Here is a 22,287-nt window from a genome sequence, read left to right on the forward strand (position 1 = left end):
TCTGAACTAGAATAATGCTAATCTGACTCACTGTAGGCATTAATGAAGTTTGCACCTCTCTCTGGATGGGCAATTTAATTTATCTCAGCAAGCCAAAACTCCTTATAGCAGTTCATAAATGCTATCAGATGAAAGCAGCATCCTTCAGCAATCTCAGGAATTAAAGCAAGGAGGCATTCAACTAACAAAGCTGCTGCTGGAAAGACTGCAGTTGGAACACGTGTGCTACAGTTGGAGGAGACATAATACCTCGATTATTGCTGCATATTTTCCAGTATCCGGGGGGGGGGTGGGGGGGGTTAGGGTTAGGGCACACTTTTTTTCCCATGTGCACTCATGGGAAGGTACCTTTGCATGGACCTGGTGCTTTCTCAGCCTCTGCAGTGCATGGAGCAGACTCAGCTCTGTTGCAGGAAGTGATATCACTGCACTGTGAGCATTCTCACAGCCCGCTGTCACTCTGCGGATTGAAGTGATATTCACCCAGCGTTGGTTAGTGGCTGACTATTGCCTCCATTGTCTCTGTGATCAAAACAGCAGCAATGGGGGTTCTGGCTGTGAGTGGCAGGTTCACCTAGGGGGTGGGAGCAGATCTATTCCAGCTGCTGTGCTACTGTCACATCTCTGTGTCACTGGGATGCAGGCACAAATGCAATACAGCAGGCACAGCATTTCCAACACAAACAATGAACCTGAGAGATCTCGTCTGTGTCTGCTACTTTGTGCATCCCAATGCACAGGAGGCACTGGTGAAGGGAAGGCAGAACAGAGGCAGGAGGGGCCTCTGGGTGTCCCTGCACACTCGGATAAATCCATCAGTGTCAACAGTTCCAGGATGGCAAAACATACAGCCCAGAAGATGTCATCTTGGGTTCCAACATTCCATTGGGTCTGGTTGCAGCCTCCAGCCTCTTTTCTAGACTAGGAAGTGTAAGAGAAATATGTGGAGATGGTCTGCACTGGTCAGGACCTGTGCAGAAACATAAAACCTCTGCTCTGAGCTCTTCACCTATGGCTAGGCTTGGAGTTGACCTCCATGAGGTCTTCAGTATGCTCACTTGGAGAGGAATGGTTTTGGCAGGTCAGCCCCCTATTCTGGTGCCATTGCTGCAGGGTTCCTACAGGCTGCTTTATCTCCTGCGTGGTTCCTGCATCTGTGAGAGCAAAGGAGAGGGATTTTTAGAGCCCTGTATGAAAAGAAAGGGAGGTAGAACAAAGAGGCATCCCCATCCCACTCACCTGCTGCCAGGGGCAAGGGGAGGCAGAGGGAGGCTGTTGGAAAGTTCAAGGTGATGTGCAAGACTTCTGAAACACTCACCATGTGGAAGGAGTGTGAAGGGAACAGCTGCCTTGGTGCCCAGTGCCTGTGTCCACACAAATCAATGTAAACTGCAAATCAGTGCCATCCAGAAGCACCTGCATTTGAAGAACTTGCTGAAAAACAAAAAACAGAATGGAGGAGGGAGCACCAATTCCACCAGGAAAAATTGCTAATTCTAGCTAATCCCCTCAGCAAACCACACAAGCATCCCATCCCATTGCAGCCAGCGCCATGCTGTGCTTGGACCAGAACTCTGCAAGCGCAGAGCTTTACAGCCAACTCCTGCAAACAGAACAGTGCACACCCAGAGCTCCCCCACTACATCCACAGCTTACATTACATGCAGTGGAAAGGCTACTGCAGCTGAACACAAAGATAACTAAGAAAGATTTGCAGGGAAAACATAATTGAACCAAGCTGATAAAGGAAAGATTGACTCAGAAGCACAAATGAGACAAAGGCAGCAAAACCCACATCAAGCAGATGTGCTCTTATGCAAAAATGTCTTTCTCTGCTTTACAGCTGCACACAACTAGAGCAGCTTAGCAGAAGAGGAGCTTGTCTCCCAAGCCCCACTGACTTCATCCAGCATTGCATTTCTCAGAGGCTTCCCCTGATCTCATGCACCTCTGTAAGTTTGCTAGAACTTTCTCCTGACTAGTGCTTTTCATCCATCATGGGTGTCCTGTTAACAGCAAAAGTAAATTCCTGCGAGGAAAAATGCTATGAAAGCCCCCAAGAAAAACACTGAAGAGCAGTGAGAAGCAGGATTGTGTTTTGATCCCTTCTTCCTAACTTGAGCACAAGAGATACTCAACCATCATGAAGTCACATCTCTGTTACTCAGAGCCAAGCAATAGCAAATAACAGTGTAAAAGTCCAAGCTGCTCTGAGGTCCTGGTGTGCAAACAGGCCACAAGCTTCTTCCTTGCTGTCACTGCAGCCATCCAAACACCTGCAAATATACCATAAAGCAGAACCAGATGATTTGCAGCCTGCTCCAGACCTCTGATTGTTTTCCAGCCTTTCTGCTCTGCTTCCCATCCCTGCTGCCCCCCTGCCCCATAGAGTCTCGTGGCCACATCCATGCAGAACTGCTGCTGGCTTCTGTCAGCCACTGCCTGAGGACCTGGATTGTTGTTATAAAGACCCTGGAACTACCGGGTTTTTTTCATCTGCTATCAGGCCAAAACCTTACATCAAATGCTGTCGGAAGTGTTGGGTATGCCCTGCCCAAAGCAGGCATTTTGCCTGATTTTGCCTGGTTAGGGAATTCCAGACAGCACTGGAAAATTACTGAAACTTCTAAACTGCTTGTTTCTGTCATCCTTGAGATGGACTTTGTTTTCCTCCTTTGGGGGTGGATGTTTCTCTGTCAGTGCTGTACGACTTGCAGGTTTGAGTGCACTGCTGCTGCGGTGCATAGAGAGCATGAGGACGTTCTCCGCTGACTATTGTGGAGAGGCTCTGACTGCGCATGGCACATACCTGCACTGCAGCAGCAAGCTAGGGAGCTGGACACGGATCTGAATACCATTTCAGAGTCGGTTGCTGCCTGCTGACAGATGCTTCATGAGCAGGAGGAGGGGCTGAATACATGGATCCATCCACGCACGCAGCCGCACTGTAGCTCAGGGGACTGGAGCAGTACTCCTCCCTCTTGTCTGGGAGGCAGCCTGTGCCTCAGGTCCAACACAGAACCATTTCAGGGCTATGTGTATACAGCCGTTTACAGAACCTCCCAGGAAGTGACCTCGGTTATTTACGATAAATTGTAGCAGAACTCATCGATGCGACTACCCACCAAAACAGCCATTTCAAACGTGGCTCCAGACCAACGCACTTTGTTTGCTTGAAAGGAAACATTTACCAGAAAGGAGAGGAAAAATAAGGTCGATGCAGAGGAGGCAGGCAGTGAGCCGAGGCGGGGCTCGCTCAGAGTTGAGGCCGCCACAGCTCGAGGACGCAATCAGGTTTTAATCCCCGCACCGCAGCGGCTGCACGGGTGCGGCTGGGACTTCGCTAGCGACCCCGTGCACCGCACCGAGAGGGAATGGAGTGGCAGCAGCAGCAGCAAGGGGCGGGGGAAGCGAACTTGGGCTGCAACACCAAGCTGCGAGCGGACTGCTGCAGCCGGACCCAGCGCCGGGACCGCGGATACCACCTCCCCACCCCGTCCGCCGCTCCGCCTCCGCCCCCGCCCACCCCGGCCTCGCCCCACCCCCCGGCCTCGCCCCGCTTTCTGCCTTTTCCCCTCTCGCCGCCACCACCGCCCTGTGCTTGCGGTTGCCGTCGTTCCGTTCTGCTTCGCCATGTCCTCCGAGCCGGTCCCGGTTGCCGCAGCAACCCCTCCCGCGCAGTCCGTCGAGCCGCCGGTTAAGGGGGCGAGCAGCGGGGAAGCCCCAGAGCACCGGGCGCTGGTGCTGACGGGTTTCGGTGGCTACGAGAAGGTGAAGGTGCAGACGCGGCGGAGCGGCAGCCCCCGGCCCGGGGAGCTCTCGGTGCGCGTCCATGCGTGCGGCCTCAACTTCGCCGACGTGATGGTGCGGCAGGGGCTGTACGACCGCTTGCCGTCTCCGCCTTTCTGCCCCGGGATGGAGTGCGCCGGTACCGTGTGCGCCGTGGGCGAGGAGGTCCGCGACCGCCAGGTGAGCGGTGCTCCAGTTCGGTTCGCACCCGGTGCCCGCTGCGCTGTTGGCCGCCCCTCCCCAGTACCGGCGGTGGGCGCGCCGGGCCCACGGGAACGGGATGGGAAGCTCCCGCTACGTGTCCCGCTTCGGGCCGCGGGCTCGAGGTGGGGCTGTGCTTGGCCCGGCTCTGGCCGCTTTCGGAAGCAGCCCTCGCCCTGTCAAAATCCTGCGGAGATAGCGTCCGTGCTGGTCTGTCCTGGTGGGGAAAAGGCCGGAGGAGATCCTTTGCACGTGTAAAATGTTCTTATCACTTAGTAGGACAATGGGCTGAAGCATGACCGTGCTGTTTCTGTTTGCCTGCGGTTCCTGGGCTACGTGAAAGGGCAGAGAAACAGCTCCAGCTTTCACAGAGGTGCCTGGAATGCTGAGCTGTGGGAAGCGGCAGGCTGACAGCTGGGGGTGCTGGGGTTGGTGGTCTTGGAACTTCTGGCTGCTGCATTTCTAGAAAACCCCAGGGCGGAACAGCTCTGAGTGGCTCGGACCTTTGGCTCCCATGGTATACAACTAGCAAAACGGTATCTCCTAAAGCCTTCTTTGTTAAGGGTGATTCCCTCCCTTCCAGGAAAACATCTTGGTTTATTCAAATATAAATGTCCAGCCTGCAAAATGAGTAGCATTTCTTCTATCTACTTCTTATCTGCTCCCTGATATGGCTGCTTGGTGATCTGCTTCCCATTGCGCATAGAACAGCTGTTTCTTGATGCCCCACACACTGGGCATGGCCTCTCTGCGCTGGTGGGTTGCATGGTCCTGTTGTGCCAAGAATAAGAGTGGGATGGTTTCTGCACATCTTCATCTCATTTCACACCTCCTTGTTGTCCATCGGGTTTTAGGTAGGTGATAAGGTGATGATCCTGGCCAGAACTGGGCTCTGGCAAGAAGTTGTGAATGTGCCTGCTGTGCAGACGTTCCTGATGCCTGAGGGAATGAGTTTTGAGGAAGCAGCCGCTCTTCCTGTCAATTACATCACTGCCTACATGATCCTGTTTGACTTTGGGAACCTGAGACCCAACCAGAGCGTCCTCATCCACATGGCTGCAGGTACATTAATTCTTGCTTACTTGTCTCAACATGCAGCTTCTTTGGTGGGACATTAGTAAGGCAGCAAAGAAGGGGGCTGGGCCAGCAAAACATCACCTGCAAACCCATTTCCCAGTAGCCTTGGTCAGTCTTTCCCAGCATGTACTCAGCTGACCCTAGACAAAGCCTGTGTCCCATCTTTGCTTTTAATTCATTCTTTCTGCTTGTTTCCAGGTGGTGTGGGAAATGCTGCCATCCAGCTGTGCAAAACTGTAGAAAATGTCACCATTTTTGGCACTGCGTCAGCCTCCAAACATGATTCACTCAAGGAGAGTGGAGTTGCTCACCCCATTGACTACAGGACTGTGGATTATGCAGAAGAGGTCCAGAAAATCTCTCCCAAAGGTAGAGTGTGGTGGAAGACTTCTGCAGTGAACCTGTTCTTTCATATGCAAAGTCTTGTAGCTGCTCTCAATTGCCTCTAGGTGTTGACATTGTCATGGACCCCCTGGGTGGATCTGACACATCCAAAGCATTTCACCTGTTGAAGCCAATGGGTAAACTCATCACTTATGGTGAGTGTGAGCACCGTGTTCTAGCCCCAGGTTAGGTGTAGACTGATTCTCTGCACCTGGGTATGTTGTCAGGAGGAAGCGTTGTGGTTGCTCGCTGCTGCTTGTGTTACAGTTCTGCGACTTTTGTGAAGATTTTTAGGATGCTTTGCCTGGATAAGGGGCGGATAGGGGATAGAGGGGAATTAGATGTATGCCTTGTCCCAGTGGCTGTGGTTGCAGGTTCCAGTGCTCTTCCTTCTCATGGTGAGATTTCTTCTCAAGCCCCAGTGCCTACAAGGGAAACTGTAACATCCCCATGGGGGAACCCTGGCACAGCTACTTTGTCCAGGCTGCCTTAATGCACAGCACTAATAGAGCCTTGTTTTTCTTTCTTTTTTTTTTTTTTTCTAGAGGATGTGTGGGTGATGAGATTTGAGTTTGCTGAATACTTCTCTCTCCATTCCCCAGCGCTAAAACACTGTGATTTTGTCCCTGGAGACAAAGCCCTCACACAGCCTCCAGTGGGATTCCAGACACTTGCACCAGAGTGCTGCCTCTGTCCTAGCTATTGCAGCAGCATGTGGCTCCCCTGGTGAAGGCTGCCTGTAGGAGAGGGATGTGCTGCCATCCCACCAGCCCTGCTGGCTGTGACTTATAACCCCCCTCTTGCCTCTGCTACGGCTTTAGCTCAGTTACACCACTACACCTTTCCTAAGAGAGAAGGAGCTCTATGTTTTTGCAATATATTCGCAAAATTTGGTGCTGATGCTCCAAATCCTGTTGCATGGGGTGCTCACTGCCACTTAGTGCTTGCCCCAGCTCATCTGAGGCTTTGTCTTCTTCTTAGGGGTAGCAAACGTGATCACTGGGCAGAAGAAGAACCTCATGGCCATGGCTAAAACTTGGTGGAACCAGTTCAGCATCAATGCTATACAGCTTCTACACCATAACAAGGCTGTGTGTGGATACGACCTTGGAAATATGGATGAAGAATATGAACTTATCACAGGTGTCGTACTCAAGCTGATTAACCTGTACAATCAAGGAAAGATCAAGCCCAAAATAGACTCTATATGGTCCTTCGATCAGGTGAGTCTCAGCTAGTATACAGACTGACAGAAAGCCCTGGTGGATTTCTGCACAGGGAGCTCTGTTTTGGATTGAGCACCTTGTTCACAGGGGCTGAACAATTCTAAAAACGATCTGTTTTTACAGAGTCAGTGCTCTTTTTCCTTTTAAGATATTAAAGTGGTTGAGCTCTTCTGCTCCGGTGCACAGAGCTGGGTAATGCCAGGCCACATCCCTGTGGGATGGGGCAAGTGATCAGCTGCACAGCGTGTACCTGTGGAAGGACTGGGCTGTGCATTGGGCTGGGGGTGGACAAAAAACTAAAAACACACAAACAAAAAATCCCAACAAAGTAGAACTTGTAGGTTGAGATAGGAACAATATAAGACAGAAGAGGAGAATAATAATAGTGTTGATAATCATGTAATATATATTTAAAAAACAAGTAACGCACAAAAAAGCTGCTTCAAACCTGCCAACTGATGCCCATCAGTTTCAGAGCAGATCTCCCTACCCTTGACCAACTCCTATCAGTTTTGTTCGTTTTGTTTGTTTGTTTGTTTTTGCATGATGACATATGGTGTGGAATATCCCTTTGGCCAGCTGAGGTCAGTTGTCCTGGTTCTGTCCCCTCCTGGCTCCTTGTGCCTCCCACAGGGATTCACTGCCAGATCTGTACAAGAAGCTGAAATGTCCTTGGCTCTGAACGGTGCTGCTCTGCAACAACTAAATCATCACTGTGTTAGCAATGTTGTTTTTTTTTCCCAATGCTGAAACATAGCATTATGCCAGGCACTGAAGAAAAAACAGGTGTCCCAGCTGAAACCAGTGGCCTCCACAACAGAGGTGGGCTGAGACAGGGAAACAGAATGTTGTAAAAGAAGCTGCAGCTCTTCCAGCAGCTCTGCCATTCTCCACGTTGTCCAAGCAGAGTCACTTTATTATTATTTGTTGGGGTAGGGGTTATTATGGAAGAGCAAAGGACTTGTTGAGGATCAGTTGGTATTAGTAACTGAGATCTGGTCTGATACAAACACTTAAGGGTCTAAGGTTAGGGCTCTGGATATGCTTGCAGCCCAGCTCTGTCCAAAATGCATTTGTGCAGAGGCGTCTGAAGGCTCAACCCTCAACTGGGTTGCAGAGAGAGTTGCTACAGGGGGGAGAGGTCCCTCCTGCAGGCCCCTGAGTCTGGGTGGAGTTAGGGTCCTTGATGCACTGTGGGGTGGCTGTGGGTAGTCTCACAAGATTCCCACTGTTTCCAGGTGGCAGATGCCATGAAACACATGCAAGAAAAGAAGAACATTGGAAAGGTCATCCTGGTTCCTGAGGCACCCAAGGAAGAATCCAAAAAGGCAGAAAACTAAGGAGGAGAGATGTGTGCAGATCGTGAATTCATGGTTTAACTCACTGCTCTCTTTGGGACCTGGAAACAAGCAGATCAGTAGTGTGCATTAATACCAATATGAGAACATTGTGGTTAAAGCTCAGATGAAGTTTGCATGCTCTCACTGTGACTGACCCTCTGCAGATACTCCTCCTGCCCTAGCTCTGTTTTGAAGCCTGGTTATTTTGTACATTTTTCTAATCCCTTGTTTAGTTACTGAATTTCTAAACTAATGTTATTTTTTTCTGGCAGCACAGCTGCGGCTTTGAGGCAGTTGATGCTAAACAGCTGCATAGACTGTCACTGTGAAGATATAAAATGCTATATTGCCAGGCACCTCCACAGACATCCAGCCCATGCTGGAACACTTGTACTGTCACCTTTCAGAAGCATGTTGAGCTGGAGAAGGGGCCAGGCTGAGAATGCTTCTTAACAGCCAGAGGAACAGCATGGCTGCTTCAGTTTAATTCTAGCATTGGCTGCTTCTCTGTTCACACTAATAGTGCTTTCTTCCCTCTACTTTCACAGGCCTCTAACACCAGTGAGATAATAACAGATCACACTGACTTTGCCTTATAAATAGCCAACCTGGCATTCTGGAGTCCATAGTGCATTGCATTTAATTTGTAGTCATTTCTCTGCATGGTGTATAGGGAACCTGGTAGGCTGTGCTGTTTTCTGTGAGTACAGAAGAAAAGTTTTAGTTGAGTAACTTGGTGTTGTTCAGTTATTGATTTCAAACTGTAAAGGGAGATCTAAATTGTCTGATTGTTGGAGACCATAAAGGATTGAACTGTGTTTCAGATTACTGGAACATTTGATGTTGGATTTATGCTTCATTAATGTTGGGCTTCAAGTTGATATTGTTAAGACTAAACTTCACCCTTGTGTTTGTATTTTTAAGAGCTGTGGTGTTGAATCAGACTTCAGCAAGATGGGACTAAAGAAGCCTGTGTTAATACTTGCTTTGTGATGTGTCCTGTGTGCTGAGGATACATTGCAAAGTAGCTTGCAAGAACAATCCTGCAAGCCTGCTTTGTGGGGCTCTGGGTTCCACGTGTAATAAATCACCTAATGGAACTGTCATTGAATTATCAGCATAGGTGGCAAAATGTCCATCTCTGCTGAGCCTCTTGGCATGGGTATCTGGAATGGTTCCAGTCAGACGTTCTGTTGCCTTCTAGTGAGCTCTTGAACTTGGTTTTATCACCTCGTGGTCAGTGCTGCAGTAGGGCTTGACTCTTCTTCCCCTCGAACTGCAAGTGTTGGGACTCTGTCAGCCCCCTTGCAGCACTGAGGCTTTAAGAAATGCCTGGGGTGCTCTTCCTGGGCTAGAACTTAGTTTTTCTTTCTCCTTTCTATCTTTGTCGCATTTGGAAACAGAACCTAGTTCTGTGGGGACTTTCTCTTCTTGCTCCACCTGGCTTCCAGCTGTGGATGACCACAGTATGGTATGTGCTTGCTTTAGCAGTTTGAGGCTTTGTCTTGGATTATAGATGGTGCATTGCTTTAGGCTCCATTTGGGATTTTAAAAGGTAAACCTGAGGGCACCAAGGAGCACTGCCTGTTGTGGGTGATGTCAGGCTGTAGAACCAATTGTTGGCTGTCTGGAGTCCTGCCTGTCCTGACTCAGAAGAAGGAAGGGGCTGTATGGGCAAGTGGTCCTATTGGTGAACCCCTCAGCTGCTGGAGAACAAACACTATCGGGGGCAGGGAAGTTGTAGGCAAATGAAATGTGTGAGTTCTTCCTCTGTGTTCTCAGATCAGTGTTCCTAGCATCAGATCAGCTTAAATTTCAGGTGCTTAGTTCTGGTGCCTATCGAAGTGCACAGGCAGATAGTCCAGAGGACTTACTCTGCCTAGCTTTAACACAGCTCCATTACCTATGACCTTAGAGAAGGGCTGGAGTCCAGGTATAGACACCCATTGTTCTGTCTCACATGTGTGAACTCCACCACCACCAATATGGTCACATGAAATTGAGAAGCACAATTTCTAACATCTCTGAATCCAAAGTCTTGCTGCTTCTCCTTTCAACCTGCCCCTATTTTGGTAATTTAGATTAAATCCAATGGTGTCTAATGCTGCTTTACCAGATCTGACAACAGAATGGCTGTCTAAGCTGCTGCAATGGAGTCTCCTTTGTGGAAGCTGACTTGACCATGATGAAAGAGCAGCATGCTGAAATGACACACCACTCTGCACATCTTCAGGTTCTGCAGTTGTAAAAGGCAAATCTATCCAATTGTTTTACCATAACATCCTTTCTTTGCTTTATGTCAGCCAAGAACATGCTCAGTGCCTTACTTGGATGGCCCTGGATCAGGCAGCACAGCAAGGTTTTCAGTGCCCAGGTGCTCCTTGTAGAATGTAAAAGAGGAGTGGGAATTCTGCAGTTTGCTGCAGGGCCCCTCTGCCTTGCTGCCTTATGATACACCGTAGAGTAGCATCCTAGTGCCTTCTTTTGCATGCCTGTAAGGACTAGGAAGTCACTGGAGCCTGATTCCATTCTGGCCATTCAAAGTACTGCCAAAAATGTTATGATTCTTGCTCTATTTTGTGAACACTAATGTTGTAATTTGATTTAGCATGAATATGACTTTCTCTTTGCAAGTGTCACAGGTTGTGCATGGCTCTCCTGGACATCTGAGCTCCTGCAGCCAGCAGAGCTGCCTTATAGCTGCCGCTTTATTGCAGCTTTTCCTCCCAGGGTGAAAGTTTAGCCCAGAGCTGATCCTCAAGAGAGGTTATATCAGCTGCTCTGCCTTGGCTCCCTGGAAATAATCATGGCACCCTGCGTGTGCCAGAAAGCCTTGTCAGGGTGTGTGTACTAATCAATTGCTGTAGCCTTCTGTTAGAGTTAAGCTCTGTTTTTATGTCCCTCAGTATCAACAATGTTTTCTACAGACAGGCCAAAGTTAATGTTCTATTCTAGTTTTGTTTTAGTAATCTTTATTTTTACTTTTTTATTGGATAAACATTTTATGGGTCAATAACCCACGTAAAACACTTTCAAGTGTCTTAATGAATTAAATCTAACCAGCACGTTTGTACATTTAAGGACCAAAGCAAAACAAACAAAAAAATAATTCCATTTAGTGTTGCTTAACTGTTATGGCAAAGTTATACTATTAAGGAAATAGGAGATTCCTGTTCTTAAATTGTGTGCGCTATTACTGCAGTCAGAAGTGCAGTTCAGCGTTGATTTATGTTGTCAGATCCAAAGGTTGTGCTATGAAGAGATGATGTCCAGGTGAAAAGAATGAGTCATTAGAAGGTAAGTGTAGGTGAGGCCCCCCCTGGCCCTGGCAGTGACGCCTGTCCTAGTGCTACTCCAATGTCATTGCTATAGTTGCCTTCACAGACTTGGGCAAAATTGAACCCCTTTGCGATCATCAAGCAACTTTCATCACCTCTCGCCCTTCAGTTTCTCTCTAATTCATTTGTTTTACATGGCAACTGTAGGAGTAGGAAGGAAAGCAACCTCAGTTTTCTCAAAGGAACATGACCCCCTAAGTGCTTTGGGCTGGGGAGGAGTTTAGCTGTGTATTTAATTATTTTTTTTTGCCCCCTATATTAAACTGAGTGTCAGTGACAAGAAAAAGGCAGTGTGAGCCTCAGGCTTTAATCAGCACAGAATGTTGGCTACTTGCAGCTGCTATCAGTCTAGATGTGAAATCACTATTGTTGCCTAATGAAATCTCTTCTGTATAAAACCCTGATGATGGCAGAGTTACTGGCAAGTAGTACATGAATGCGATGTGAAATGCATTAGACTCTGAGCCTCTTACAACATATGGTCTGATCTGTACTGTCTGTGTTGATGTGCAAATATGTGATAGGAGTGATGCCACCCTACAGGCACTTGGAAAATCTTTGTTTAAAAAAATGTATTCTGCTTTGTGTAACTGAGACAGGAAGCAAGTGTGCCAATGCTGTTTACATTACTATAAAGTGTAAATGCTCCTCCATCTATGTTTCCATATGCCTTATGTGTTTAAAATGTTAATTAAAGCATAACAAAACCTTCAGTAGCGTGCTGCTCAATATTCTGCCAGTCTCTGGGGCCCTTCTATTGATTGCTTCAAAAGGCAGTTGGGGGTTGGACATATTCAGTTTACAAATCCCAACAACTCTCCCAAGGCTGAAAAGCTGCCTCGAATAACTGTTAATCGCCATCTCAAGTGTTGTATCACTCTTGCAATACTCTTATTTTGGGGGGCAGTTACACTGACTGTTTCTGTTTGCAAAGCTCCTAGCTGTTCTGTGTGCTTTAGTCTGTGCTGCGGTGTCCTTGTGGACAGCTGAGACTGAAGGTCCCAGAGTGATAGGGAGACAAAGTGTGAGCAATCACTACAAAGAATGTGGTGATTAATCTTGTTTATTGTGCTTCTGCACCTGCAGCCTGTCTATGCCAGTATATTCTCAGGAGGCAGCTGTACAGAGCTGAGACTCATTGCTACTCTCCAACCAAGCATAAGGTTTCCTGCTGTGTCCCCAGAACAGGTGCTGGGGAGGGGCTGTAGCTCATGGCTATCAGCTTGAGGACTGAAATGTCTACATAAACATCTGAAATTAATGACAGCTTAGCTCTGGCACAGGCTCTGAAGGTGGCTGAGCTGGAGCCTGCCTGTAGTAGCCAGAGCAGGAATAGACTTCCAGAAGTCTGGGGCTAGGCTACAAGCAAGCTCATGCACAAACTTGGTTTAATGGCACTGTATTGAAAATCATGCCAGGGCTCAGCCTGGATCTGGTGCTGAATCAAGCTGTTAGTAAACTGTCTGGTGAGAAGATGAGCAACTAGGAAGAGCTGGAGGTTTAACATGTAAATTTCTGGCTACTTCAGGACACAATTTGCTCCTTGGACAGTCACTTGCTTTTTTCCTGAGCTGTGCTGAACTGTAATTTTGCCAGCTTGGAAGGAAGATGAAGCAAAGGCACAGGATGCAAATGCTCACGTGCAGAATCTCAGTCAATGCCCAGTTTCTTCAGAACAGTACAAACCTCATGGAGATACTGGGCATCTGGATAGCCATTCCTGTAGGACACAGAGGGAAGTGATGTAAATTCTGCTGATAGTGCTAAAAAACATTGAGGGGGCAGGATCTTATTTTTGCCCTATTCCTTCAGCAGGGGGTGAAGGTGGAAGTCCTGCTCCCTGGGAGCTGCAAGGAGCTGCCAGTTGCTGCTGCCTAAAGTCACAGCTTGCACTCAGAGCTGACTGCAGAGTTGGCATGGAAAAAGACAAGAAAATTCTAAGTGAAGAAGGGTCACAATTTTTGGCCATGGAGAGGGGCTACAGGTGTGGGTGAGTAAGGGCTTTATCCCACTTGAAATGTGTAATGGATGGTCTGCCACATCACAGCTGTGCAAGGCAGCAAAGGGTGGCACCAACTACTTCACTGTGGGAGCCTGAAGGAGCACCCATTCCAAGGTCTGTTGCACTGAAGCCAATGTTTCTCTGTCTACAATTGGTAAGAAATACCTGAAGGTATAGCACTAATTGGATCATACCTGGCTTTGCCTCCATGGCAAAAGGTTTTGTGTGGGATAGGGCCCCATGTCACTCTTTCTTCTCCATTGTATGACTTGACCTGAAATGTCAGCCCTTGATCAAATGCTTTCTTCAGCAGAATTGCTGTCTTCCGCCCTTCCCTGTTGTCTGGCAGGAAAGCTAAGAAAGATCCCCCTTTGTAAGGCTCTCCTGGATGAGGATGACCAACCTCAGAAAAGAAGAAAGCATGTTAAACAATCACCTGAGTGCATAATCTCAGTTCTGGCTTCTGAGATGCTGTCCAGCTCAAAAACATACAGCTGTGGTGCACGGGAGCTGCTAGATGCTTTGAACTAACACTGGAGCTCACATGCTCTACAAAAGCAGCAAGCAGCTTCCAAACCTTGTACGGAGTGCTATTCCATGGGACAAAACCTCTGCTGCTTTGCATACGCAGCATGGAGCTGTACCTGCTCTCCTTCACCAACTATTCCGTCCTCCCATAGCCCCAGTAACACTCACAGAATCCACTGCCCAGTGGAAAGGCAACCACTTCTGGTGGGGTACCTACCCCCTGAATGCCATTGGGGATGGTGTAGGTAATTTGGAGTGTCAGGTCTCGGAAGTAGCCAGGCAAGCTCTGAGACAAAGAGGAAATGTTGAAAGTCCCAGAGATATCGCAACCTGGGGCAACTGAGGAGGATCCACAGCAAGCTGGCTGGTCTGCTGCAAAACATGTCCTGCACAAGGCATGACCACAGGGGGCCTGGCACGTGACACATAAATCCTGGCAAGCATCACATCGGCCTGGAGGAGTCTTGCAGCTTTCCTGTTCGAGGCTGGTGCCTTCTGTTTTTAGTGCTGGGAGGTCGGTCTCCTCCTGAACGCTGTTCCTTCCAGCACTGTTACTTTCCTGGGCCCTGGGCTCAGCTGCAGACAACTGTTCAGCTGCAGCCTGAGGTGATTCAGGAGCCATACTCCGGTACAGCCAGGTGGGCAGAGAGTGAGGAGCACCATCAGCTGTGGGGACTGATGACTGCAGCTGTCTCATGGAGTCATTGTGGCCTCCTCTGCTCTTGTCTTTCACAAACTGAAACCTGTCTGGCAAAACCTGCTTTAGCCGTGCAATGTCAGGTTCCCCCAGCATCACTTTGGTCTTCAGCTGTTCCTTGGACTCCCTCAGAGCAGCGGGACTCAGGTTGTCTATTATGCTAGGGCTGAGAAGGCTGCTCTCCCCCTGCACAGCCTCAGGATCTACACGATCATTAGCCTCCTGCTGTCCAAGTGCTTGTGGGAACCTCCACAGACTCGGGGATATGTTTTCATCAGCCCCTAGTTGCTGGAAAACACTGAGAATCTCTGGGTGGATTGTTTTATTGCTAATGTCCAGGTGCTGCAAGTCCATCTGCGGGGACTCTGGGCTGCTGGGAAGGGCTGCACCCAGCATGGAGTCCTGGCTTCTGCTTGGCTGGGTAGCACTTGGGCGCCCTGCACTTAAAGCTCTCTCTGGTCCTGGAGACAAGGATGAAGACTTCAGGGCATGGAGCCTCCTGGAAGAAAACACATGGAGGGCCTCAGTCACTCCTGGCAGCATGTCCTTGGGGCAGGCAAGATAGAGCTTATTTCTGTCTTTGCTGAGCCCAACCTTGAGGGAACCTCCTTGCAAGAGGCTGCACAGTTCACACAGAGCATCATCATCTGGCCCATCTACAGCAAGTTCTGAGTAGCTCATGCTCTGACACACAAGGTCAGGACACTTCTGCACAAGATTTTCCACCTTCCATTTAGCTTGGAGAAGCTTGCTCCTGTCTGCTGCCTGCAGTGTGAGCATGGTGCAGTCCCCATTGGAACGCTCTGAGATCTCCACAACTCTCCCCGTGCATAATTCATCAATAGCATCGCAATAGGCAAACTTCAGATAAGACCACTGCAGAGAGTCCAGGCTCATTTCTTCACTCACCCTATTGTCTCCACTGGCTGCCCTGTCAGTGTCTTGGGGTTTGCTGCTCTCTTTTGAATTTGGCAGGGAAAAGCTGCTGGAACGTTGCAGCATATACCTGGATTCAGAGGATTTAGAGTCTAAAGAGGTCCTCGTCATGTCAGAGAGACTTAGAGACTGAAAGGTACTAGATGTGCCAGCAAGGAAATGGTGTTTGGTGGGATCTGAGCCTTTCGAGTCCCCAGGATGCTGCAAAGCGCTGTTTTCTTTGCTCCCAAAAGGAGACAGACTCTTTTGTCTTGCAAGCCTAGCACCTCCTTTCACATGGTCCCATTCTTTGGGGCCCTGCTGAGACTCTGCTGCTGACTCTGAAACCACATCCACTGTAGAAGTATGAGGCTGGTACAGCTGGGCTAGTGTTGTTGGGTCACTGGGACTCAGAGCGGGTGTCTCTGAAAAATGCTTTCCAGAAAGCCGCACCTGCCCCACTGGAGCAGAGTCCCGATTTGCCAAGAGGCACCGGCCACCCTGAGACCTGTCAGGTTTCAGAGCACTGAAGTTGGCAGCCAACTTGTGCTCAGCTTTCAGCTCTGGCTTGCCAGGGCTTGGCTTTAGAGGCAAGGAGTCCACAGGAGCTTTGGGCTTGTGCAGTACAGTTTTTGTAGCACAGGAAGTTGCTGGCTGTGAGGGTGGGGAACTACTGAACATGCCAGGCATCTGTGGGGCACCACTTCTGGTGCTGAAATGTTGAACGTACTGCTTGGCCTGGGAGACATCAACAAGGTTTCCAATAAGGTAAAGCTGCTTCCCATCTTCATGACAGAGCAACTGGGGATACAGATCCTGCAGCTCCTGTGTCAGGGCACCGAGTGCCTGGTCATTCAGTCCTCCCTTGGGGAGCTTCTCCTTGCGCAAGCTCACTTCAAGCTGCTGGTAGAGGTGCTGTAGAGCCAGACGGGATTGTTCCAAATTATCCATGTCCCCAGGTGTTCCTGGAGATGGCTGGAGGTACAGTATGGTGATGTCATTGCTGCTAACGTCCACCACATCCACATGATGTTGGCAAAGTATACCTTGGTACTCAGAAGCACAGAACTTCTGTATGTACAAGTAAATGTCTGAGTCCATGACCAGGGAAAAGTCCTCCAGCTGTTCCATAGCTTCTCCACACACTGGGCTTCGAGGTGATTGGCCATCAGCTGCCTTGTCACACGCCTGGTCCCAGCATGGCAGCTTGGCTGCCTTTGAAGCTGACTCAGAAGTGTCAGACTCTTGCTGACAATCATACATTCTGGTGTTTTCAGCTGACTGGATGGATGCCAAAGGCAGGCTCTCTCCAGTTGGTTGGCTTTTGAGGTTCAGGCTGGACAGCAGGTCTCTGCTGAAGGCCTGCAGCTCAGTGAATGCTCCCTTGACTCTGCAAACTGTGCTCCTGTAGTCAAAGTTAAACTGCACACTGCTGTAGCTCTTCTGCAAGTTCTTCAGGAGCGTTTCACCAGCAGGAAGCTTACCATAGTCAACCATCATGCAAACGCGAACAAAGATCTGCATGTAGAGACCAAAGGAGTGAGAAAGCATGGACCAAAAATAAGGCCCCTCCAAGGCACAGGGTGGAGGCAAACACACCTGACTCTTACCACAGACCCTGGATCATCGTGACAGAAAAATAATGCTTTAATGATGCACAATGGGAGAATAACATGGACAGGACTAAAAGATACAGCCAAAGTGACTTTTGGACATTGTACCCACAGTCAAAGGCTTTGTGCAAACAAGGAATGCAAAGGGCAAACCACAAAGATGCAGACTCACTTCCACAAGCTGGGAGATCTCCAAACAGCCCAAGCCTACTCTCTCCTTTCTGCATTTAAAATGCAGTTATCCCCTTGCTCTCTCAGTACTCCTGGCACCACAGACTTGTGGCATAGTCTCCAGTGCCCAGTCAACTGCCATGCCCTCATTTCCAGTGCTCAGATGTGAATGTAAGACGTGGAGGTTCATAGGTACATTAGGTTGGAAAGGACCTACAAGATCATCCAGTCCAACCATCCTCCTATCACCATCCCTACCCACTAAACTACTAAATCAAATCCCTTAACACCTCATCTAAACGCTTCTTGAGGAAGGAGGAAGATACGTGAAATCTCTAGTGTCTCCTAGACACTAGTACGTCTGTTTCCTAAGCTCTCCTGGAAGGGAGAAATCAAAACTACACTGTGCATATAAGCTAATGACATAGTGTCCAACTGATGTCAGAGCCAAGACATTAGTAGAATCACCTCTATGCCACCAGATGGAGAGGGGACAAGCACCTCTCCCTTGAGTCTGACTATTCTTCCTTGCTTTGACAGGCATAAATACTATACGACTGACTACAAAGTCTGCTTTGCTGTATTATTAGCGTGGAAAAAGAAGATATACATTCTTATTTGAATATGAATAAAAACAATACCTAATTAAAATTAAAAGGAGGAGCAAGCTCTCCCTTCCTGAGAATGTCTGCCAGGAACAAAGCCTGTCTGGGAGCCAGCTGGGGTGGCTGCAATGATTTGCATTGCCTGTGTGGGCAGTTCTGTGCCCCTGTACCTCATCAGGGCTCAGCTTCACTACATGAGCCGTCACCTCCAGGGGGTATTTCTTCTCTCCAATGCACAGCACGTGGTTCTTCACCTTCAGGATTTGCTGGGCCACTGTGTGGGGAAAAACAACAGGCACCAGCATGGCCCCGGCAGGTCAAGGAGCAGCACTCCTATGCGATCAGGGCAGGTGACAGTGGGGTAGCACTCGAGCAAAACCCCAGGGCCCAGTAATTACCTGCCAGTGCCTCAAAGGTGATGAGGGCGCAGGCCGGGGAGCCAGGCAGCACCTGCACATCGGTGATCTCCCCACCGCCGTTGCGGGAGCGCAGGAAGTGGATGGTCAGCTTGTCGACCACCCTTTCGGGAGGCAGGTCGCTGGGGATGCCCCACACCTGAACGGTGCAGCCGGCCATCCCTGCGGGGCCAGGGTGGAAGATGGGTCGGCTCAAGCACAGGGGCCAGAGCGCCAACGCCCAACAGCGGCCTACCTGCGGGCCTGGGCCGGGCCACCCTACGCCGGGCTCGTTTCCTCGCTCCTTCTAGGCCCCGGTCCTGCTCGCCTACTCCCGGCCCCAGCGCCGCGTAGTACCGTGGCCCCCCCTCGCTACCTGCGGCCCCGAGGCCCCGCTGCTACGGCCAGGAAACGAAAGCGAAACCAAGCGGCCTTCCCCTCCCGGCCGGCACCGCCCCCTGCCCCACCGCGCCCCGGGCCTGCTCGGTGCAGCGGGACGGCCCAGGCCAGCCTGGTGATTCCGCTGGGACGCGGCTTTCCGCGGGGCTCTTCCGCCATTCACGGTCCCGGCCCTGTCCCAGACTGTCGCCAGCACAACAAACACAAAGCTCCGCGCAGTCTCTTTTTAATTCACACATTGAATTCCCGATGAGCCAGGCTTACAGGGCTGGCCAGGGCTAGCCCACATCCTCCCCGAACACAGCCACTGCCCGGCGCCCAGCCGGGACGTAGCTGAGGACGTCCACCTCTCCACCACCACGGCTGACCTTTTGGAAATGGATCTCCAGTGCATCCCTCATGGGCTCCTCAGCCAGCACATCTGGGATCCCTGAGAGCAGAACGGTCCTGGTGCAGCGGGAGGGCTGCAGCTAGGCACAGAGGAGAAGAGAACTGCAGCCCCCATGCTGCATGGCCAGCATGGACTCAGAGTCCCCTAGCAGGTGAGAGGACCAGAAATGCACCCCCCTCAGGCTGTTCAGGAGCCCACGGCAAATGCTGGCTCTCCTGGGGCTAGTAAGTGGTAATCTGCACCAGAGCATATGCCCTTACCTGCAGGTTGGTGACATCTCCACTCATGTAGGGTGATATTTTGAGTTTGTATTTTGTTTTCCCAATAGGCACCTGGACCTGCCCTCTACTGATTAGCTGCTCAGCAACTGGAGATGGAGAAGAAAGCCCTGAGTTCCAAAGGCCCCTGCTGAACTCCTGGTTATGCTTCTGGTATGATCACCAGCACTGCTCAGCTCCAGCTCAAGCTCCCATCCCCATTCATCACAGCTCCATCTGCTCTCAGGAGACAACCAGTGCTTCCCAGAGCTGGCTGGACTGCTTCCCTCCTGCCAACAGCCCTGTGTTCAGTGTGTCCCACACACCTCCATCCTGTGTGAAGGTCAGCACCACCTGGCCACAGTCATCCAGGAACTCCCTGCTCTCTACTTCACTGCCTCCATTCTTCGTCTTGCTGAAGAACAGCTCCAGCTTGTCCAGTAGGATGTCCTCAGGGATGCCCAGGCTGGGCAGGCCAGACACCAGGATACTCCTGTTGCCTCGAGTAAGCCCAATCTGGGGGTGGCACAGACTAGTTAGTGCTGCAGCAGGGCAGAACTTGAGATCAGATCTGCAGTACCGGTGTGCTGGATTGAGCTGCTACCAGTGACCCAGCCCAGGCAGCAGTGGAGGATATGGCTGCGAGCCCTTGGAACATACCTCCAGGGCAGATGGCAGCAATATGTCCACTGGACCTGCCTGCACTCGCAGCTGACACTGCTCAAGGTCTTCTGGGTCCTCCCCGTGGCTAAGCTCCACCACGTGCTCTTTCATTTCTATCACCCGCTGGGCCACTGCAAAAGGAAAAGCTCTCAGCCCAGGCAATCAGTAGGACAGGGCATGGGAGAGTAAAAGCTTTAGGAAAACGAAATAGCCTTGTACAAAATAGTTTGGCCGGGACAGGCAGTGTTTGTGAATATTGTGGCTGTAGCACTGCTGCCAGTAATGCTTGGCAAGCCCCAGTGACACAGATGCTTTCCCACAGCAGTGCTCTTTTCACTCTTACCCTCTGCCTTCTCAAAGGTGATGAGAGCTGAACCCCCTGCCAGAGGATAGTGGATGAGAGGGGTGAGCACCAGCTTGTTCATGTCCTCCTTATCTGCTGTAAGTCCCTTAAACACTACCTTCCTCTCCGGCAAGGCATGCAGCATCTAGGTTAAAGAACGCAGCAGCTGGAAGAGATTGCAGCCTGCACAAGGCCTGTATTTGCCAACCCAGATGAGAAACAAGCTCATGGCTCAAACCAAACAGCCAGCAAGCCTTAACAGGGTCTCTCCTATGGTCCAGCTGTGCCCAGAGTCCCAGAGCCACTGCTTCTGGCCCTGGCAGAAGAGCTCCAGGCTGACAGGAGCTGGGCCCAACAACACACAGTACCCAGCTGCATCCACAAGCAGCCTCTCCAGCCTGGCTCACACCCCTCACCAACGGGCATGAGTACCTACACACACTCTGTTACCATCATTGGATCCTCCCAGAGGATCCTCTTCCTAATTTCTTCCAATTTGTTTTCCAGCATCTGCTTCTCCTGTGTCAATCTGCTCTTCTCGTTCTGTGCTATAGAGATATCCACCTGGAAGAAAATAAATAGTGAGCAGCAGTGGAATCAACACAAAGTTTGGGATTACAGCTGCTCTCTGATCTAAGCAACTCCAACTACACCATTTTTCTGCTCACCATCCTGCACCCTGACTCCCCACTGCAGCCCTCCTCCACAGCACAAGCTCACTTCCCAGCACAGGTCCTTTGTACCTCCACGTAACCTCTATCGCATCCCAGCAGTTATCTCAGAGCAGCAAGCTCAGCAATGCAGCCATACTTTCCACTGCTACCTTGCCTAAGATAACTCCTTCAAGCACCTGGAGGAATACCTGTTCATCATTTGGAGGCTTTTGCTTAAGATTTTTCTGAAGAAGGTCTCTCTCTTTCTTCACACGTTGCAACCTTTGCTCTACAGCTTCCTTGTCCTTTTGCAGCACTGCGTTGTCCTGATCCAGAGTGCTACAAAGATCCTGTAAGAGGAACCGTTAAGAGTACCTGTTAACAACAGTGTCTCCTGTGTGTCCAACTGCAGTACATGCTTATCTGGGCAGGCAGCAGGCTGCTCCCTACGCACAGCCCTGGTGGCCCAATCCTGGCACTTAATGGATGTGAGTATCCCCTCTCTGGCTTCTGGCTTGCACTGAGCAGTTTGGCGCCATATGTACAAGGGAAAAACACAAAACTAGAGAAATTTGCTGGCATCCTAGAGCAGAGAGCTTGCAAGGAGACAGGTTAACACATAAAAAACCGCAACCAAAAAAAGCTGCAAGCACGATGGCCGCATTCTCAGAGATGAGGTGGCTCCAGCCCGGGAAGTCATGGGGTTTCTGGGCCGGTTGCAAGAGGCCTCAGAGGGTCATCTCTCATGAACGCGGCCGGGGCAGGACGCACCTTGTACTGCTCGATCTCCTGCCGGGCTCGCTCGGGGCTCATCTCCAGGCTGCAGTCCTCCCGGTGCTGGGGGCTGGGAAGCCTCACGAAGGAGTCCTGCAGAGCATGGGTCAGAGCCGAGCCCTCCGGGAGCCTCGGCCCCTCCTCTCCCCACCCACCCCGGGGCTCAGCCCTCCCGGGAGCCCGCGCGGGGCCAGCACCACCTCAGACTCCATGGCGGCGCCTCCGACAGCGAAGGGCGAGGGCACGGCCGGACCCAGCGGCAGAGCAGGAGCACCACCCCGACCCCGCAGCTCCTCCCGTCCCGGCGCTTTCGCTTTTCCTTCCGCAGCCCCGCCCCGCGCCGGTGCTTGCCGGGCCGAGCTCCGTTCCGCGCAGGCCCAGCCTGGGCCTCCCCCAGGTGGGGCAGAACCGGATAACCGAGCTTTCAGCGCAGTACCCAGAGAAGCAGCTGCGTCTGGCCGTGGCAACAGTGCTGCTTAGCCGATAAGCAACGTAAAAAGGTAACCACGAACGTAATAGCGCCCTG

The 22,287-nt window shown here is 50.6% G+C and overlaps 3 protein-coding genes across 4 annotated transcripts; 1 reads left to right on the forward strand and 2 right to left on the reverse strand.

The window, feature by feature from the left end:
- The first annotated feature begins 3,590 nt into the window (after positions 1-3,590).
- VAT1 (vesicle amine transport 1) lies at positions 3,591-9,953 on the forward strand. The gene is made up of 6 exons (XM_065749078.1): positions 3,591-3,969; positions 4,845-5,052; positions 5,266-5,436; positions 5,517-5,606; positions 6,433-6,674; positions 7,916-9,953. The coding sequence occupies exons 1-6, from the start codon at positions 3,634-3,636 to the stop codon at positions 8,015-8,017; spliced, it is 1,149 nt and encodes a 382-aa protein (XP_065605150.1). The 5' UTR covers positions 3,591-3,633; the 3' UTR covers positions 8,018-9,953.
- Positions 9,954-12,862: 2,909 nt separating this feature from the next.
- On the reverse strand, positions 12,863-18,517 carry LOC136056776 (uncharacterized). Its single transcript, XM_065749118.1, has 5 exons — positions 18,285-18,517; positions 18,057-18,160; positions 14,103-17,015; positions 13,552-13,760; positions 12,863-13,075 (listed from the first exon to the last, which is right to left on the reverse strand). The coding sequence occupies exons 1-5, from the start codon at positions 18,460-18,462 to the stop codon at positions 13,006-13,008; spliced, it is 3,474 nt and encodes a 1,157-aa protein (XP_065605190.1). The 5' UTR covers positions 18,463-18,517; the 3' UTR covers positions 12,863-13,005.
- A 373-nt stretch (positions 18,518-18,890) lies between these two features.
- Positions 18,891-21,974, reverse strand: IFI35 (interferon induced protein 35). Of its 2 annotated transcripts, none has more exons than XM_065749082.1 (9): positions 21,959-21,974; positions 21,759-21,854; positions 21,185-21,337; positions 20,785-20,898; positions 20,335-20,479; positions 19,989-20,122; positions 19,655-19,844; positions 19,332-19,438; positions 18,891-19,150 (listed from the first exon to the last, which is right to left on the reverse strand). In XM_065749082.1, exons 1-9 carry the CDS (start codon positions 21,971-21,973, stop codon positions 18,959-18,961), a joined length of 1,146 nt encoding a protein of 381 aa, XP_065605154.1. In that variant the 5' UTR covers position 21,974; the 3' UTR covers positions 18,891-18,958. The 2 variants fall into 2 exon arrangements, with proteins under 2 accessions (XP_065605154.1, XP_065605152.1); XM_065749080.1 differs by having other exon boundaries at positions 21,158-21,337.
- Between the last annotated feature and the right edge of the window lie 313 nt (positions 21,975-22,287).

Source organism: Cyrtonyx montezumae, unplaced genomic scaffold (assembly GCF_038088225.1).
Source record: "Cyrtonyx montezumae isolate F1298 unplaced genomic scaffold, pur_monq_1.0 scaffold_58, whole genome shotgun sequence".
In the NCBI taxonomy this organism is placed as follows: domain Eukaryota; kingdom Metazoa; phylum Chordata; class Aves; order Galliformes; family Odontophoridae; genus Cyrtonyx; species Cyrtonyx montezumae.

What these genes read in the sequence shown, in the direction of transcription:
- VAT1 (XM_065749078.1), top strand. Translation starts at nt 3,634, where the DNA reads ATGTCCTCCGAGCCGGTCCCGGTTGCCGCAGCAACCCCTCCCGCGCAG. An exon ending in GGGTAAACTCATCACTTATG is followed by an intron (nt 5,607 to 6,432) that starts GTGAGTGTGAGC and finishes TCTTCTTCTTAG; the next exon opens with GGGTAGCAAACGTGATCACT. An exon ending in CTATATGGTCCTTCGATCAG is followed by an intron (nt 6,675 to 7,915) that starts GTGAGTCTCAGC and finishes CACTGTTTCCAG; the next exon opens with GTGGCAGATGCCATGAAACA.
- LOC136056776 (XM_065749118.1), bottom strand. Translation starts at nt 18,462, where the DNA reads ATGGCCGGCTGCACCGTTCAGGTGTGGGGCATCCCCAGCGACCTGCCT. An exon ending in TCCCCAATGGCATTCAGGGG is followed by an intron (nt 13,761 to 14,102) that starts GTAGGTACCCCA and finishes TTCTTTTCTGAG; the next exon opens with GTTGGTCATCCTCATCCAGG. An exon ending in TGCCATGGAGGCAAAGCCAG is followed by an intron (nt 13,076 to 13,551) that starts GTATGATCCAAT and finishes TGTGTCCTACAG; the next exon opens with GAATGGCTATCCAGATGCCC.
- IFI35 (XM_065749080.1), bottom strand. An exon ending in AAGGAGTTATCTTAGGCAAG is followed by an intron (nt 20,899 to 21,157) that starts GTAGCAGTGGAA and finishes ATTTTCTTCCAG; the next exon opens with GTGGATATCTCTATAGCACA. An exon ending in GACCTTCACACAGGATGGAG is followed by an intron (nt 19,439 to 19,654) that starts GTGTGTGGGACA and finishes CTCCATCTCCAG; the next exon opens with TTGCTGAGCAGCTAATCAGT.